The 18530-nt window shown below is 38.2% G+C and overlaps 2 protein-coding genes and 1 long non-coding RNA gene across 4 annotated transcripts in view; 2 read left to right on the plus strand and 1 right to left on the minus strand.

Annotated features, from left to right (window-relative positions):
* The window catches only part of LOC100369209 (dorsal-ventral patterning tolloid-like protein 1), a 41833-nt gene that overhangs the window by 11588 nt on the left and 11715 nt on the right, over positions 1–18530 (minus strand). For both annotated transcript variants that reach the window (XM_085497192.1, XM_085497193.1), the window contains one exon: positions 10214–10353. In XM_085497192.1, coding sequence (XP_085353318.1) covers positions 10214–10353 — 140 coding nt within the window. The remainder of the gene's footprint in view (positions 1–10213; positions 10354–18530) is intronic.
* On the plus strand, positions 3351–4576 carry LOC146747975 (uncharacterized). The gene has a single exon (XM_085496627.1). It carries the CDS (start codon positions 3539–3541, stop codon positions 4574–4576), a length of 1038 nt encoding a protein of 345 aa, XP_085352753.1. The 5' UTR covers positions 3351–3538.
* Positions 15433–16422, plus strand: LOC146747976 (uncharacterized). Its single transcript, XR_014928899.1, has 2 exons — positions 15433–15533; positions 16169–16422. It is a non-coding gene; the product is annotated as an uncharacterized LOC146747976 (long non-coding RNA).

Raw genomic sequence — 18530 nt, forward strand, 5'->3', positions numbered from 1 at the left:
TTGATCATGATACTCCCACGAAAATGCAACTTGGATTTGTTATGCGGCAGGCGGCAGGTTCGCGAAACAAGGGATAATAAAAGTCTGGCCTTAATTGAAAAAACTGTGTTACCATATTGTGATTTGTTAGCTGGTGATGTCAACAATTACGTTGACAGTAACTCATTGCTGAGCTGCTTGCTCATAAAATGTGATATTAGAATGAATTTTTAAGCACATACTTCAGGAATATTTTGAATATTGTATCTTTCATTACAGAAAACCTTGTTTCTAATCTTGAGGCTATTCTAAGTTATTTATTCATTGTCACTGACAATACAAACCTTGTTTACAAGACAATATATTTATCAAAGGATAACAGCTTGAGCTGAGTACAGGCTTCTAGATTGCAACCATTTTAGTCGCCATGACAATTAATTTTAATCTATAGGGATTTAAAAATATATTTAGGTCGCCAATTGGTGACTGAAACAAATTCGGACTGGCAACAAAGTCTCTAACAAGCAGATTATACAGATTGTGAACTTTAAATATACACATTTCATTATAAGGCATATTATTGTTATGTAGTTACATATTTTGCAAGTCCATTGATAAACAACACAGTTTGCAGGAGGTGGATATGATTGAAAAAAAGATCTCATCCTGGCAGTGAATCAGTGTTGGCCGCTAATTATACAAGATCTGAATTTTAACATAATTGGTGTTTTTGTGTAGTTTATTTTTAAAACATAATATATTCTGTCAACCAACAATTTTATACCAGGCTACTAAATTTTTTTTCAGTTGGCCACCAACAATATGAATATGCCAATGGCCACTAGAAAAAACAATTAAACTTTGTGGACTGTGTTCTTCACAGAATTTCATGTTTTAATAAAAATCTATGCACTCATTTTAATTTATAACCTTTAAAATAAGTAAAATAACAATTATAGATTTATATGCATAATATATATTCTACATAAGCTAGGGTACTGCACCTTACAAATTTGTAAGCTATTATTGGCATATTGCCAAAATCTCAATACAAAAGTACATTCTTTGTAGTAATAATTGTTCTTCATAGATTAGTTCTGATGGATAGAAGTTGTGCCTTTCACAATATAAATTTTCAGCCACTTACAAATGTGTTTCATGATATGAGTTAAAAACTGCCTGAGAGATTGTGCAGTAATACCTGTGATATCGTATGACAAGATGGTTTCTGCTGAGAAAATTACTCCCAGGATTAAAAAGTTTATACAAGATGGCATAAAAAACTGACTTATATTATTAGCTTTCACAATAGTACCGGTACATACAGGAAGAACTTCTATGTGCTATAGGTATTTATGGAAATGAAAAACTGTGACTAAATATCCCAAAGTAATAGCAAATTCAATTCAAGCTATTAAATAAATTAAAACTTCATATAATCATCCTTCACTATGGCAACATGTACCGTAAAATCTGTATTAGAAGCCGCATCCCTAATAGAAGTCGCACCCATTTTTTTTGAATAATTGAGAACCAAAAATTCATCATTTCTCATATGTGTAGATGCTCTATTAGAAGCCGCATCCCCTCTGTTGCATTGTACCATTTTAATAGAAGCCACGATTTCTAATACAGATTTTACAGTACATGTTTTTGTATTAAGTTGCTTTATCCAAGTTCAAAAGTCAAGAGAATTTAAATACGAAACAAACAGACATGGTAACAATGCACATGTGAATAGAAGACAAGATAGAGATCCATAGTTATACACACAACAGTCTTGCGGCTAAGTCCACAGCTCATGCGAAAAGGAAATACATATTAACCGGTATCCAGGAGTCTTTCAGTTTATATAAATAATGAACATATGTTACATGCAAAAAAGTTGAGGTCTTCAATATTGCATAGTATGTCCCTTTCAATATTGCATAGTATGTCCCTTTCAATATTGCATAGTATGTCCCTTTCAATATTGCATAGTATGTCCCTTTCAATATTGCATAGTATGTCCCTTTCAATATTGCATAGTATGTCCCTTTCAATATTGCATAGTATGTCCCTTTCAATATTGCATAGTATGTCCCTTTCAATATTGCATAGTATGTCCCTTTCAATATTGTGAGGACAAACAATTAAGATATGAATTAAGGTATTTGTGATCATTTGATATTAAAACAGTCATTCTTCAGACACAAGTGTGATGAACAGAGAAGAACTGATTAAGAATTAGAATTGGTATTTGTAAGGATAAGCTCTGTGATGATGATGAGCACATGCAGACATTGCCCATCAGGTTACATTCACAGCTGCAACTGAAATTATCTTTATCAAACATTACCATGGAAACACAAAATAAATAAATAAATAAATAATGAATGAACTGAAAAACGCCTGAACTTTAAGGAGATTAGTGAGATATTGAAATGTTTGATCAATTCAACCGTAGTTTTCCACACAAAAGTGCAGATAATTTTACCTTAAAGTTCAAAAGTGATAATTTTAAAATAAGAACTTTTAGCATATACATGTACAGATATAATTTTGTAATAATGTCAAAGTGTACATCAATTCAGAGTTCTTTCAATGCAGTATTTACAAGTCAACAGTAGCAATAATGCATACAGAATGAAACTGTGAGACATGAAATTGAACACAGCGCCCTCTTGAGACGATTTTTGGTAATTTTGAGATTTTTCTGTGAAATGATTTTTCTGACATTGTAAAGTGCCCTATTGTTGTAATTTCATATCTTTGATAATGCAATGCTTGGATTTAATACTATTTTTATCGGAGAACAATTTCTTTATTTACTTTCTTTTGACCGGTCAAAGGTCATGTTTCAGCATCCGTCCATTTTTAATGTTGTCTTCTGCTAGGTTCGCGGAAGATTCTTCTTCTTTTCTGAGTTAATTTTGGCCATCAATCATTCATTTTGATGCCAATGTCACTGACTGTTAGCTGAAACTGAACTACACTATTTGATTGAAGCTGTTTACAGTGGCGGTTGTCTAGACTGAGTCAGGGTTTTTTTGTTTTTGCTTTTGTTTACACTGGTCCAGAAATAAAAAGAACAGGACATTGCATTAAACTCTACCATCTTGTTTGTGTAATATTCTTGGCGTTACATCATGGCGTAGTCGGCAGGATTTCTGCACCGTGTTATTAAAAACCCTGACTGTTGACGTGAGGACTAACTGTGAAGATCGCAACTGTGTTTCTACTAATGTGAAGTAAGAAAATATACTTACCGTCCATTTCACCGTTGAATGGTGTGAATTATCCAAGAGTACGGAAGATCAACATTGACACTTGTCAGAATTATTTTGTTTTAGTAACAGTGTGATACTCACATGCGTAGTTGTATGTAAACAGGTCTTATATTTTATATTGTACATGTATTTCACTTGTATCTCTGTGATTTTTGTCTAAAATCATTTGCATGGTCCACATATTGAACTGTTATTGTATGATCAATTCTGAGTGTACAGCAATTTTCTTATTGATTGTATTGTATACTGATGCATGCTTGTAAACTGTGTTGATTATTATATGAATTAACATGTCTGACTCAGACACCGAGCAGGAGGTACAAGCTTTAAAGTTGAAGATCCAACAGCTGGAGTCAGTTGTGATGGAAAGAGATGAAGCAGCTGCCCGTGCGATTGCTGAAGCTGAAGTGTCAGATAGAGAAGTGAAACGTCTGGTTGCAGAACTGAGATTGAAACCCAATGTAGAGGTCAGTTCTCCCCCTGTGAATAGTAGTAGTACTGGTCGCATGGTGTATGTTGCCCCCAGCAGGAAACTTGACCGCTTCAGAGGCAAACCAGAAACAGATAGTGATCTGACGGTAAATGACTGGATCGAGGATGCCCAAGCTACTATTACATCCAGAGGTCTTAATGCAAGTGAAAGTGCGAGTTTCCTTATCGAACATCTAGGTGGTAAGGCCAGACACGAAATACTGGGAAGAAATGAAATACAGTACGATGCCCAAAAGATATTTGCTGTACTGTCAAGAGTCTTTGGTGATGGAGATAGTTTGCCCCAGCTTCAACAACGATTTTATTCTTACAAGCAAACCGATGGCGAAGATCTCATTTCCTGTTCCCTAGAATTGGTTAATTTGTATGACCGTATGGTACAACTTGATCCATCCTTTAAATTTGGCAGAGATATTCAGCTGAAAAACCGTCTGTCTGAAGCTGTGTCTGATGAGAGCCTGAAAATGGAGTTGCGTAGACTGAATAGTAACCAGCCTGAGCTTAGTTACTTTGACACACGTGACCGTGTTATGGAGCTGATGGGACAGCGAGGCAAATTTAAAGTAAAGCACAGTGCTGCTGTTCGAGAGGTCAAAGTTGAAGATGACTACCGTGAATTGATCTTGAAGCAGGGTGAACAAATAGCTGCATTACAGAAACAGTTAGAGTCACACATATCCTCGCAGACCAAGCCTGTAAATAGAAAACCTGTTGTTGCACCAGATGGTAAGAGGCACTGTTGGACTTGCGGATCCACAAACCACTTACGCTGTGATTGTCCAGATAAGAAGCCACGCCGCAGAGAGAATGTACCTAAGTCACCAAGTTTAAACTAGTTAAACCTACTGCTGAGAGCCGTGTGGTGGGTGAAACAATTGATGGAGGCTCAGTTATAAGCAAGATTGTTGGAGATTGTCCAGAAGTTGTTGCCAAGTTTGCAGGGACAGCAATAGCATGTTTGATTGACACTGGTGCTGAGGTGTCTACAGTGACTGAACAATTTTTCAGTGAGCACCTCGCTCACGGGGAAAAACTACAGGATGTCACTGCATACATCAAGATTACTGGTTCCCAGGGCCTGGAAATCCCATACTCCGGCTATGTAGAACTTCCTGTGACATTGTTTAACCACACTTTCCATAAATTAGGTTTCTTAGTTGTGCGTGATCCAATAAATACTCCTATTGAATCACGCAAGCGTAGGATACCAGGTGTTTTAGGTTCTAATGTTTTCAGAGATATGAGAATGGTACTTGTAGATAAGCATGGTGAGCAGTTTGTTGAGAAATTAAGTGAGAAGCTGAGACCTGATGAAGTTAAACTTTTGCATATATTGGAGGCTTACAAAACTACAGTCGTGAATCAGGAGACTTGTGTTGTGGAGCCTGAAGTTAGACATGTCAGAGTTGCTGGAAAAAAATCGGTGTTACTGCCTGCTAGATCATTAAGCGTCATTGAAGGGTCAGTTCAACCCAGCCCAAAAGGTTGTGTGCATTATGCAATGCTTGAGAGACATACAGCCCATGCTACAGAACTGCAAAATGGAGTGACTGTTGCTACAGCTTATGTCACAATTGATGATAGTGGTAGAATTCCCATGCAGGTAGCAAATTTCAGCGATAATGATGTTTACTTACTCCCTCGTACTCCAGTTGGTGTGATTGAAACTGCTTCTGTGGAACCATCTATACAATTTCATACAGTAAATGTGAATGAAGTTCAAGTGTCAGAAGCTAATGTGAACACATCATTAGTGAACGAACTTGTTTCAAGAATGAAGGTTGACAAGATTAGTGATGCTGAACAGGTCAGATTAAACAGTCTAATTGTCAAACACTATGACAAATTTAGTAAGGATGAAGATGATATCGGTTACTGTGACCTGGTGAAACACAGAATAATAACCACTGACAACATACCAGTAAAGGTGCCGCATCGCAGAGTATCTCCACATCATTGGGAGGAAGTTCGAGAATACATACGCAAGTCATTGGACAGAGGCATCATACGTGAATCATGCAGTCCCTATGCTTCACCAATAGTTCTTGTGAGGAAAAAGAATGGTAAGATGAGACTCTGTGTCGATTACCGTTCTTTAAATATGAAGACACACAAGGATGCATATCCACTCCCCAGAATAGAAGAGGCATTAGAGGCTCTAGGTGGTGCGAAGTATTTCTGCAGTTTAGATCTTGCCCATGGATTCAACCAACTTCCTGTTGCAGAAGAAGACATTGAAAAAACTGCTTTCCGTACTGGTACAGGTGGTTTATACGAGTATACTAGAATGCCCTTTGGCTTATGCAATGCCCCTGCCACCTTCATGAGACTAATGGACAAGGCTTTTGGTGACCTAAACTTTCAAACTCTTCTGGTGTACTTGGATGATATTCTTGTATTCGGGTCAACATTCGATGAAACTCTTACCAGACTAGATACTGTGCTCACTCGTTTAGGTGAACTGAATCTTAAGGTTAAACCAGAGAAGTGCCATCTCTTTGGTACTAAAGTTCATTACTTGGGTCACATGGTTTCCAGTGAAGGTGTAGCCCCAGATCCTGAGAAGATCCGTGCTGTTCAAGAGTGGTCTAGACCTGAAACTGAACGAGAACTGAGAGGATTCCTTGGACTGAGTGGTTACTATCGAAGGTTTGTTCCAGGGTATGCCAAAATAGCTGCCCCGCTTCATAACTTACTGAAGAAGCCTGATGAATCTGAGAAAGTCTCAAAGACAAAAAGAAAGAGAAAGAAAAGTGCCAAGAACCATTTGTCAGTTGATGTCAAACAACATTGGGATGAATCCTGTGATGTAGCTTTCAATAATTTGAAAAAAGCACTAATTTCCCCTCCAGTCTTAGGTTATCCAGATTTCACTCTACCTTTGATACTTGAGACTGATGCAAGTTTCTTGGGCCTAGGTGCTGTACTTTCACAAAAACAAGGTGACCAGATAGTTGTACTGGCCTACGCTAGTAGAAGTCTAAAGCCAAATGAGAGGAATATGCAGAACTATTCAAGCATGAAGCTTGAATTGTTAGCACTTAAATGGGCAGTGACAGAAAAATTTAGGGATCTGTTGATTGGTGCAGAGTTTGTGATTTATACGGATAACAATCCCCTGAGTTACTTACAAACAACTGCTAGGTTGGGAGCGACTGAGACGCGTTGGGCAGCAGAACTTGCACAGTTCCGGTTTACTACAAAATACCGCTCTGGTAAAAGTAACCAGAATGCTGATTCCCTGAGTAGAAAAACTAGCCATGGTAGCGAACCTCATACAATGTCTGTTAGACTGGAAGAGGTGAGAAGTAGCTGTTTTGCTGAATGTGCTCCAGACGTTAGTTTATCTACTGCACTACCTAACTCTCTCCGTATGAAGGTTCAAAGTATGACTGCTACTGTGTTGCTCAATGAAATACGTGTGAAATCCAAGAAGGTCGAACCAAAAACCATCTCCACTTTACCATCCATATCAAAGGTCGACTTAGCCCAGATGCAGAAAGCAGATAATAACATCTCTAGATTGTGGTTTTATTGGCAGTCAAAACATCCACCCACAACACGTCAGCTGATGAAAGAGTCCAAACCAGTGAGAAAACTACTACGTTCTTGGAAACGCATCAGAGAAGACAATGGTGTACTCTATCGTATAGTACATGCTGATGGCACAGAAGTTAAACAACTGGTTTTGCCAGAGACTCTCCAGGACAAAGTGTTAAGTGCAATCCATGATGAGGCTGGACATCAGGCAGCTGAGAAAACAACAGCTTTAGCACGAACTAGATGTTATTGGCCAGAAATGGTTGTTCAAATTGCAGAGTATTGTCGTAAATGCTCACGATGTACTTTTGCCAAAGCAGGGAAAAGCCTTCACCCCACAATGGGATCCCTGACTGCAACTAAACCGCTAGAGGTACTTGCTATGGATTATACCGTCTTGGAGCCAAGTTCCACAGGTATCGAGAATGTACTTGTATTCACAGATGTATTCACTAAGTTTACACAAGCTATACCAACGCGAGACCAGAAAGCTACAACTGTGGCACGAGTGTTAGTTCGTGATTGGTTTGTCAGATTCGGTGTCCCACGAAGACTACACAGTGACCAAGGACGTAATTTTGAAAGTCAAATAGTGAGAGAACTTTGCAAGGTATATGGCATTACTAAAAGTCGAACCACTGCGTACCACCCAGAAGGGAACGGCCAATGTGAGCGCTTTAATCGGACCCTACACAATCGTTTACGTACCCTCTCTCCTGCCAAGAAACGCAGATGGCCAGATCAGTTACCTGAATTAGTCTATGCATATAATAGCACTCCTCATTCGTCTACTGGTTATACACCTCACTACTTGTTCTTTGGTAGGGAACCAGTACTCCCTATTGATTACCTACTCGGTAATGACACTGTAACGGAAGGTGATGCACAGATGGATGAATGGATTTCTGACCATCATAAGAAACTGACTGAAGCTTTCAAAATGGCCTCACTGAAGACAGAGAAGGAAGCTCTCAGAAGAAGAGTAGCAAATGACCGTAAAGCTGATAAAACTGATCTACAGCTTGGTGCCCGTGTATTCCTGAAGAATAGAAGTGTGAAAGGCCGTAACAAAATCCAGGACAAATGGGACCCAGAACCGTACAGAGTGGTTGATCGGCTTGACACTGGAGGAAACACGTATGTAGTTGAACCTGTTAATGGAGACCTGCCAAGGAAGACGGTACATCGAGCAGAATTGTTAGACTCCAGAATCCTTGCAAAAGGCATGGAGATCAACGATGTTCCTGACAATATTGAGTCTTATGAGCTGTCTAGCAATAACTCTGATGACGAAGAGTACGATATTGGTGTGGATAGTAGGCAGTGGAACGAAATGTGCACCCTAAGTCCACAAGCTGTGTCCTTTACACCAAGGGAATCCACAGGAAATAGACAGGAACCTAGCGATTCAGAAAATGATCAACTGAGGTCTTCAGACAAAGCAGGGAAGCATCCATTTGAACAAACTGCAGGACATACCCATCCTGTAGAAACTCCTGTAGATTCACAACCATTGGTGACAGACGATGCTCCTGTCGTCCCCAGACGCACTACTCGTGCAGCTGCAGGACAACATTCTAACCCCCACCATTTGCCAAAATCTGCCATACAGGAAGCTACTGCCAACATACAACTTGACCCGACAGTGTTAGCTAGCCTTATACAGAGTAACAATAATATTACTCAGACTAATCTTTTGATGATGCAACTGTTTGCCCGAGATACCTAGTTCACTGATAGACCCAAACATTGTATTTGTGATCTTTTGAATATTGTATTTGATAGTATTCAAACATTGTATTTGTGATCTTTTGAATATTGTATTTGATAGTATTCAAACATTGTATTTGTGATCTTACAAGTGTTGTATTTTGAGTTCATTTTTCTGTCATATGACACCGTTTGTATTTCAAGATTGTATTTTGTTTTCATTTGCATAGTTGTTGAGACAACAACTTTAAGCAGGGAAGTGTGTGAGACATGAAATTGAACACAGCGCCCTCTTGAGACGATTTTTGGTAATTTTGAGATTTTTCTGTGAAATGATTTTTCTGACATTGTAAAGTGCCCTATTGTTGTAATTTCATATCTTTGATAATGCAATGCTTGGATTTAATACTATTTTTATCGGAGAACAATTTCTTTATTTACTTTCTTTTGACCGGTCAAAGGTCATGTTTCAGCATCCGTCCATTTTTAATGTTGTCTTCTGCTAGGTTCGCGGAAGATTCTTCTTCTTTTCTGAGTTAATTTTGGCCATCAATCATTCATTTTGATGCCAATGTCACTGACTGTTAGCTGAAACTGAACTACACTATTTGATTGAAGCTGTTTACAGTGGCGGTTGTCTAGACTGAGTCAGGGTTTTTTTGTTTTTGCTTTTGTTTACACTGGTCCAGAAATAAAAAGAACAGGACATTGCATTAAACTCTACCATCTTGTTTGTGTAATATTCTTGGCGTTACAAAACATAGACAACATGATACATATTGTAAGTGTAAGGTTGGTTTTGTCTTTAAAACTTTGTAATAATGAAATATATTGAACTATTTCATTTAGAATACTATAAATTTTTGAAATTTGATATATGGAAATTCATGACTCAATCACTGTCTTAAGAATTCTAAATAAAATATGTTCCCTTGCTGCTACTTCTGTGGCTAATGTAAATAATCTTTACTATTAAATAATAAAAATATATATAATTATGTAGTTTAATTTTTTAATACAGGAAAATATCAACTGACATAATGCTGTAAATAAGGAAAGGCTGTGTGTGCGTCAATTAAGTGACAAGTGTTGAAACCTTTGTCAACGTGCATTACAGTGCGATAAATGAACAGAGAAAGTGACAAAGGAAGTCATTGTATAGAAAAAAAAATTTCAGTTAATTGATTTTTAAACATGCAGTCTTATAATAGAATCCGTCTCACCTCTATTGTTTTTCCAGTATCCACGGTGATTGTAAATATGCAAAATTCATTTTCTTCATAACCATAGGGATACCCGGGTGAACTGAAGACGCCCTGCGTGTCTGTTAATAATCCGCCACACTCACCAATCTCATAGGGTTCTGTGAAAGATTATGAATTAAATGCGTCTTAGCTGGGGTCTACAGGAAATAATAGATTTATTTTTCATAGGGTTAACTATTCAAAGTACAATTTAAATGCACTGAGCAACACAGGACAACAGAATTTAATTGGAACCTTTAGCACCTTTTGTATCGTTAAAATTAGCTCAATTTGCTCCTAAGGTAAATAAGCCACGTTATAATTTATTTAGTTTTGAAAAAATAAAATGTTTTAGTACATGAATGTGATATAAGGTGTATCAAAAAGAAATAAATAGAAAAATATAACTTAACCATGAATTTAAGTGAACCGAGAATCAATGATGCATCACATTTCATTGTTGTACAAGTCAGTATCCTAGTGATTGATGAAAGACAAATGAATGCTCTCTAAAAATAGATAGTTGCTGATACCATGCTTCAATGATAATAGTCTCACAATATTGTAGCATACAAAATGAAGCCACGTGTGTGGAGGGCAACACAATATTGTAGCATACAAAATGAAGCCACCTGTGTGGAGGGCAACACACTATTGTAGCATACAAAATGAAGCCACCTGTGTGGAGGGCAACACAATACTGCGGTATACAGAATGAAGCCAGCGTGGAGGGCAACACAATACTGTAGTATACAAAACAAGTCATTGAAAATGACACAGTCCCCGTTAAGTTCTCTTTGTGCTCGTCATATTAAAGCGGAGGGGTTGTCGCGAGCGTGTCCTTGAAACTTGAGTTCCAAGTGGCGTATACAACAGATTGTTTATTTACATCAAAACACGTGTTCCATGTAGTAGTAATATGGCCAAAAATAAAAACAGTCGTTATTCGACCATCTTTGATCTGATTAAGAAACACACTGATATGTATGATGTATGTGCCAAATACGAATGAAAATGGTACATAAATTGTGGAAATATAAGAGTAAGGCCAAAAAGTCAGATGGCTGTCAATCGGCCATCCTTGACCAGGTTTTGAAACAAATTGTCATGGACATGCATCCTAACATGTATGAAGTACATGTACATTGTATGTGCCAAATTTGAATGAAAACTGACAGAGTACGTCCAAGATACCGCATAAAAAAACAAAAACAAGATGCCTGCCAGTCGACCATCTTTGATCCAATTGCGAAATAAATCATCATGGACATGTATCCTAACATGTATAATCTATGTACCAAGTTTGAATGACAACTGGCAAAGCATGTCCAAAATACAACATTTTCAAAAAACAAGATGGCTGCCAGTCGGCCATTTTGAATCGAATCGCTAAACCACTGCATGTGCATATGTCCCACATAAAGTACTAGGCACATGCAAAGAATGAAAGGAATCGGTCCACAGGATTCTGAAATATGACTCTGGACATACTGACGCACGGACGGACGGACACACAGATGGACAGACTCAGGAACTCACGGATGGTCGGGGACATGTATCCTAACATGTATGATCTATGTACTAAATTTGAATGAAAACTGACAAAGCATGTCCAAAATACGACATTTTTTAAAAAACAAGATGGCTGCCAGTCGGCCATCTTTAATCCAATTCTGAAATAAATTGTCATGGACATGTATTCTAACATGTATAATCTATGTACCAAGTTTGAATGAAAACTGACAAAGCATGTCCAAAATACAACATTTTCAAAAAACAAGATGGCTGCCAGTCGGCCATTTTGAATCGAATCGCTAAACCACTGCATGTGCATATGTCCCACATAAAGTACTAGGCACATGCAAAGAATGAACGAAATCGGTCTAATATTCTGAGATATGACTCCAGACGGACGCACAGATGCACGGACGGAGACCGAATTATAAGTCCCCGTTTTCGGACTTCGTCCGAACGGGGACTAATGAAGCAGTGTGAAGGGCATCACAATACTGTAGCATACAAAATGAAGCCACCTGTGTGGAGTGCAACACAATACTGTGGTATACAGAATGAAGCCAGCGTGGAGGGCAACACAATACAGTAGTATACAGAATGAAGCCAGCGTGGAGGGCAACACAATACTGTGGTATACGGAATGAAGCCAGCGTGGAGGCCAACACAATACTGTGGTATACAGAATGAAGCCAGCGTGGAGGGCAACACAATACTGTGGTATACGGAATGAAGCCAGTGTGGATGGCAACACAATACTGTGGTTTACGGAATGAAGCCAGTGTGGAGGGCAACACAATATTGTAGCATACAAAATGAAGCAGTGTGGAGGGTATCACAATACAGTAGTATACAAAATGAAGCCAGCGTGGAGGGCAACACAATACTGTGGTATACAGAATGAAGCCAGCGTGGAGGGCAACACAATACTGTGGTATACAGAATGAAGCCAGCGTGGAGGGCAACACAATACTGTAGTATACAAAATTAAGCAGTGTGGGGGGCAGCACAATACTGTAGTATACAAAATGAAGCCAGCGTGGAGGGCAACACAATACTGTGGTATACAGAATGAAGCCAGCGTGGAGGGCAACACAATACTGTAGTATACAAAATGAAGCAGTGTGGAGGGCGGCACAATACTGTAGTATACAAAATTAAGCAGTGTTGAGGGCAGCACAATACTGTAGTATACAAAATGAAGCAGTGTGGAGGGCAACACAATATTGTAGTATACAGAATGAAACCAGTGTGGAGGGCAACACAATACTGCAGTATACAGAATGAAGCCAGTGTGGAGGGCAACACAATACTGTAGTATATGTAAAATGAAGCAGTGTCAAGGGCAACACAACACAGTAATATACAAAATGAAGCCAGTTTGGAGGGCAACACAATACTGTAGTATACAATGTACAGAATGAAACCAGTGTGGAGGGCAACACAATACTGTGTTATACGAAATGATGTCAGTGTGGAGGGCAACACAATACTGTGTTATACGAAATGATGTCAGTGTGGAGGGCAACACAATACTGTGTTATACGAAATGAAGTCAGTGTGGAGGGCAACACAATACTGTAGCATACAAAATGAAGCCACCTGTGTGGAGGGCAACACAATACTGTGGTATACAGAATGAAGCCAGCGTGGAGGGCAACACAATACTGTGGTATACGAATTGAAGCAAGTGTGGAGGGCAATACAATACTGTGTTATACGGAATGAAGTCAGTGTGGAGGGCAACACAATACTGTAGTATATGGAATGAAGTCAGTGTGGAGGGCAACACAATACTGTGGTATACGGAATGAAACCAGTGTGGAGGGCAACACAATACTGTAGTATATGGAATGAAGTCAGTGTGGAGGGCAACACAATACTGTGGTATACGGAATGAAACCAGTGTGGAGGGCAACACAACACAGTAATATACAAAATGAAGCCAGTTTGGAGGGCAACACAATACTGTAGTATACAATGTACAGAATGAAACCAGTGTGGAGGGCAACACAATACTGTAGTATACAGAATGAAGCCAGTGTGGAGCGCAACACAATACTGTGTTATACGAAATGAAGTCAGTGTGGAGGGCAACACAATACTGTGTTATACGAAATGAAGTCAGTGTGGAGGGCAACACAATACTGTAGCATACAAAATGAAGCCACCTGTGTGGAGGGCAACACAATACTGTGGTATACAGAATGAAGCCAGCGTGGAGGGCAACACAATACTGTGGTATACGAATTGAAGCAAGTGTGGAGGGCAATACAATACTGTGTTATACGGAATGAAGTCAGTGTGGAGGGCAACACAATACTGTAGTATATGGAATGAAGTCAGTGTGGAGGGCAACACAATACTGTGGTATACTGAATGAAACCAGTGTGGAGGGCAACACAATACTGTAGTATATGGAATGAAGTCAGTGTGGAGGGCAACACAATACTGTGGTATACGGAATGAAACCAGTGTGGAGGCCCTTACCAAACTGTTTTTTTGTGGCAACTAGTTCGCACGCTTGTGGCAAGCATAGCGCAAGCATATTTGATTGCCAGAACATTCTGGCAACTAGTTGCCGATCATTGCCAGTAGTGGCAATCATTCTGGCAACTACTTAGTTATTTGTGGCAACATTGCCACAACACAGAGTAAACATAATTTTGTGGCAACTATGCGGCAAAAGTGGTAATTTATAGAGTGGGCATAAGTGTATGTATATCTTAGCCATAAGTAAAAAAAGTTGTGTGACGTCAACATTGAATATGTATTTAAAATCTTTCTTTATTACGCATCACATTTGACTTACAAATTACAAACTTATACTGAATTCAAAAAATATATTGTCAGAAATTAAATGAATGAAAAATGTACTAGCCCAATATTGTATAAGCATGCAGCCTGTCGGCTGATATAGCTCCACTGCATACTCTGAAAGTAATTTGATCCAAACTGAAGACACTGTTGCAAAATCTTATGGTGGTAAACCCAAGGAATGCACTTACATTAATAAACTATTCAGTTAAGCTGTTTTCAAGAAAATGTGACAAAATTATTCACAAAAATTAAAAAATTCAAGATATTGTCATGAAATGAATTGGTGTGGTTTTATCAATAAGGAAATTATGTGCTAAATTTAAAACCTTGGATGATCTTTATCAACTTGGTTTTAAATTTAATCACCTACTTTTGTGGCAGGGAATTATCGCTGCTCTCCCAGATAATTGTAAAACGTCGGCAATTTGATGTTTTAAAAGCTGGTGCAACTTTTCATGTGAAAACAAAAGTATGCAATTTTTTTTTTCTTGTCAATGTAAGAACATTATATTGTATTGTATTATAAAAAACAAGATTACAGAACAGAAATTAAAGAAAAGCAATCAAAACACAACGTATATCTCCGCTTGCCACGTTCTGTATAATTTTTTTTTTTCAATTTTACGTACGTGCCAAAATCACGGAGTACATTTTTACATCCATAGGCTGTAGATTGAAATATTTTTTTTACCGAAGCATCATACCAGTCGTTATTTTTTCCATGGTCTCAGCATTTTGAATGTCCGAACGGAACAACGGAACACCGTGCAGGCGAACGATGTGGTCTCAGTAACCGCTTTTACTAATCGTTGCAAAATGTTACGACTTTATGTGGAGAAATGAAATTCGCACAAATACAAAAAGGTCAAAGTGCATGGACTGTCTGACTTCGCGCGCGAACTTGTATCGTCTCCTCGCGCACCGGGCCTTGTCAAACGCACGTTGAAAGAGCTGTCACTTTTCACAGGTAAGAATATAATATAAATATATATTAATTTTACTGAGCTAAATATGTTTTGTTTGTGTGAGTCTATGCTGGCCGTAATCGCAATGTCGATTTTGCGTATTTTATTCAGAATGACACAAACGCTGTAATCCAAGGTCATCTGCTGCTTGCATGTCATGATGCGTTACCGATTCGATCGATCTTTTATAAATTAACATTACAATCTTGTTGAATATTGAGTCAATATTTTGACCAATGTTCAGTTTAATTTCCGTGATTTTGGCGAACAATTCAGTTGAATACAGTAGGAATAATGTAGCCAAACAATATCCGAATACACGTCGTCAAAACGAAATTTACAAATTCAAGAACACAAAACAAATGACTGACAAACAAGAAGGTCAAATCCGGGAAATTATATCTATCCCACAGCTCATATCTTGTCTCTTGTTCACACTAACTCATTTCTCACCGTGTGTTGTGTGTCTAAACATCAAGAGTGGCAAAACAGGTCATTTTTTTGTCTCTTCAAAAGTTGTCATTTTCTCCTGTGTACAACAATGTACACCTAATTGCAATTGATTATAGAATATTTATAAGTGACTTTTGTCTTGAACCACAACCAATTGATTAATTTTTGTTTCTTTCTTTTTCAGTGTTTGGCATAAACAAATTACACATGTCAATGTCGTACACATGTCAACGTGTAAGCGAACAGTGTCTTTGGGCCGTGTAATGAGAGAATTCAACCAATCTATATTTTCAAGCTCTGCCGATGTGGAATGTTATGATGGTCATCCAGTGTTATCTTGCAGTGTTTGTATGGTCCTGGAAAATCTTTCTAAATTCACAGCAATGTCATAATTTTTCTGATTTTTAACTGGATGGTTAAAAATAGGTTGCAGAGAAAGTCCTGGATTTTTTTTTGAGGGTTAAGTGTATGAAACTTCGTCTTGTATTCCAATTGCTTTGTTAGTCCCTTTTCAGACATACCACCGGTACTTGTAGACTAAAACAGACCTTACATATTTATGGTTTCTCAATGTTAATGTCACAGAGCTTGAATGTGTCTTGACAGTGATTTGTTCATGATTGGACCTCTCGCATTTTGTAAAGTTAACTTCAGTTTTCTTATTTTAAACTTTATGTTTAAAAATGACAATATCTACTTATTTTTCAAAATTATTAGACTTTAGTATAAAAAAATAATGTCTTGTATTCCAATTGCTTTGTTAAGCCTCGTTCAGACATACTTGTAGGGTGAAACAGACCTGACATATTTATGGTTCCTCAGTGTTTATGTCACAGAGTGGGGATGTGTCATGTGTATTCACTGAGTGGACCTCTCACATTTTGTGAAGTTACCTTCAGTTCTGTTATTTTATATTTTATGTTTAAAAATGATATTATTTATCATTATTTTTCAAAATTATTATTAGACTTTACTATCAAAAATAATATTTTGCACTTTGCAAATCCTGTAAATCACCACTAGTTTAATAAGGCAATTAAAATTTGTTGCTTCACTCAGAATAAATCCATTGTTTGATTTTGTGTTTGTGTTGGTGGGGTTTTGTGCGTGGTGGTAGTGCATGGTGGTTGTGGGGGTGGGGGGATGTGCCTACCTATATTTCCTTACCACAAGCGGTTTTCTGGCAACTGTGCCACAAGCTGGATTCTGGCAGTTTACAAGAAATTGTGGCATACATGCCGCAAACTTTGTGGCAACCTTGCCACATTAGTTGCCACAAGTGCTAATTTGCATGCGAAAATATGCATATGCTGCAAGTGTGCTGCAAATCACTTGTGGTACACACGCCACAAAGTTGTGGCAAGCTTGCCACAAGTATGTGCCAGAAGCCTTGTATTTCCGTAAGGGGGGGCAACACAATACTGTAGTATACAAAATGAAGCAGTGTGGAGGGCAACACAATACTGTGTTATACGAATTGAAGCAGTGTGGAGGGCAACACAATACTGTGGTATGCGAATTGAAGCAGTGTGGAGGGCAACACAAGACTGTAGTATATGGAATGAAGTCAGTGTGGAGGGCAACACAATACTGTGGTATACAGAATGAAGCTACCTGTGTGGAGGGCAACACAATACTGTAGTATACAAAATGAAACAGTGTGGAGGGCAACACAATACTGTGTTATACGAATTGAAGCAGTGTGGAGGGCAACACAATACTGTGGTATACGAATTGAAGCAGTGTGGAGGGCAACACAATACTGTGGTATGCGAATTGAAGCAGTGTGGAGGGCAACACAATACTGTGGTATACGAATTGAAGCAGTGTGGAGGGCAACACAATACTGTGGTATACGAATTGAAGCCAGCGTGGAGGGCAACACAATACTGTGGTATGCGAATTGAAGCAGTGTGGAGGGCAACACAATACTGTGTTATACGGAATGAAGTCAGTGTGGAGGGCAACACAATACTGTGGTATACGGAATGAAGCCAGTGTGGAGGGCAACACAATACTGTGGTATACAAAATGAAGCAGTGTGGAGGGCAACACAATACTGTAGTATACAGAATGAAGTCAGTGTGGAAATTGAAAGTAAAGGAAAATACTTCAAATGATCGAAATAAAGCACCAATATTTTCGCAGGAAGAAGTATGGTATGATTGAGCATGAATTTGAGAATATCGTATTTTGTTTGTCATTATTCTGTACCTTTAACCACTATATACATTGCACCCTTTATATTTTATTTTATCATTTATTTTATAAGATGTCAACTAACAAATGAAAATTTAAGAATTAATTTGAGCAATCTGCATGCGTGCAACCAATCCTAAATATTAGTAGACTGATTATAGTTAAATAAAAATATATTATTCCCACCTGGAAATTAGTATCCGCAATGGAAAATGACAACTAGTGCATCATTAATACTCATTAATTGTTTAAGCCGCAATAACCACAAGCATTTATAACAGTGAATGTACTGTTGTCATGGTTACATAGAAGTGATGGATGTCTGAAACCTTTAGCTACTGATGCAG

The sequence above is a fragment of the Saccoglossus kowalevskii genome, chromosome 3, assembly GCF_978046115.1.
Source record: "Saccoglossus kowalevskii chromosome 3, keSacKowa6.1, whole genome shotgun sequence".
NCBI lineage: Eukaryota > Metazoa > Hemichordata > Enteropneusta > Harrimaniidae > Saccoglossus > Saccoglossus kowalevskii.

What these genes read in the sequence shown, in the direction of transcription:
- LOC146747975 (XM_085496627.1), top strand. Translation starts at nt 3,539, where the DNA reads ATGTCTGACTCAGACACCGAGCAGGAGGTACAAGCTTTAAAGTTGAAG.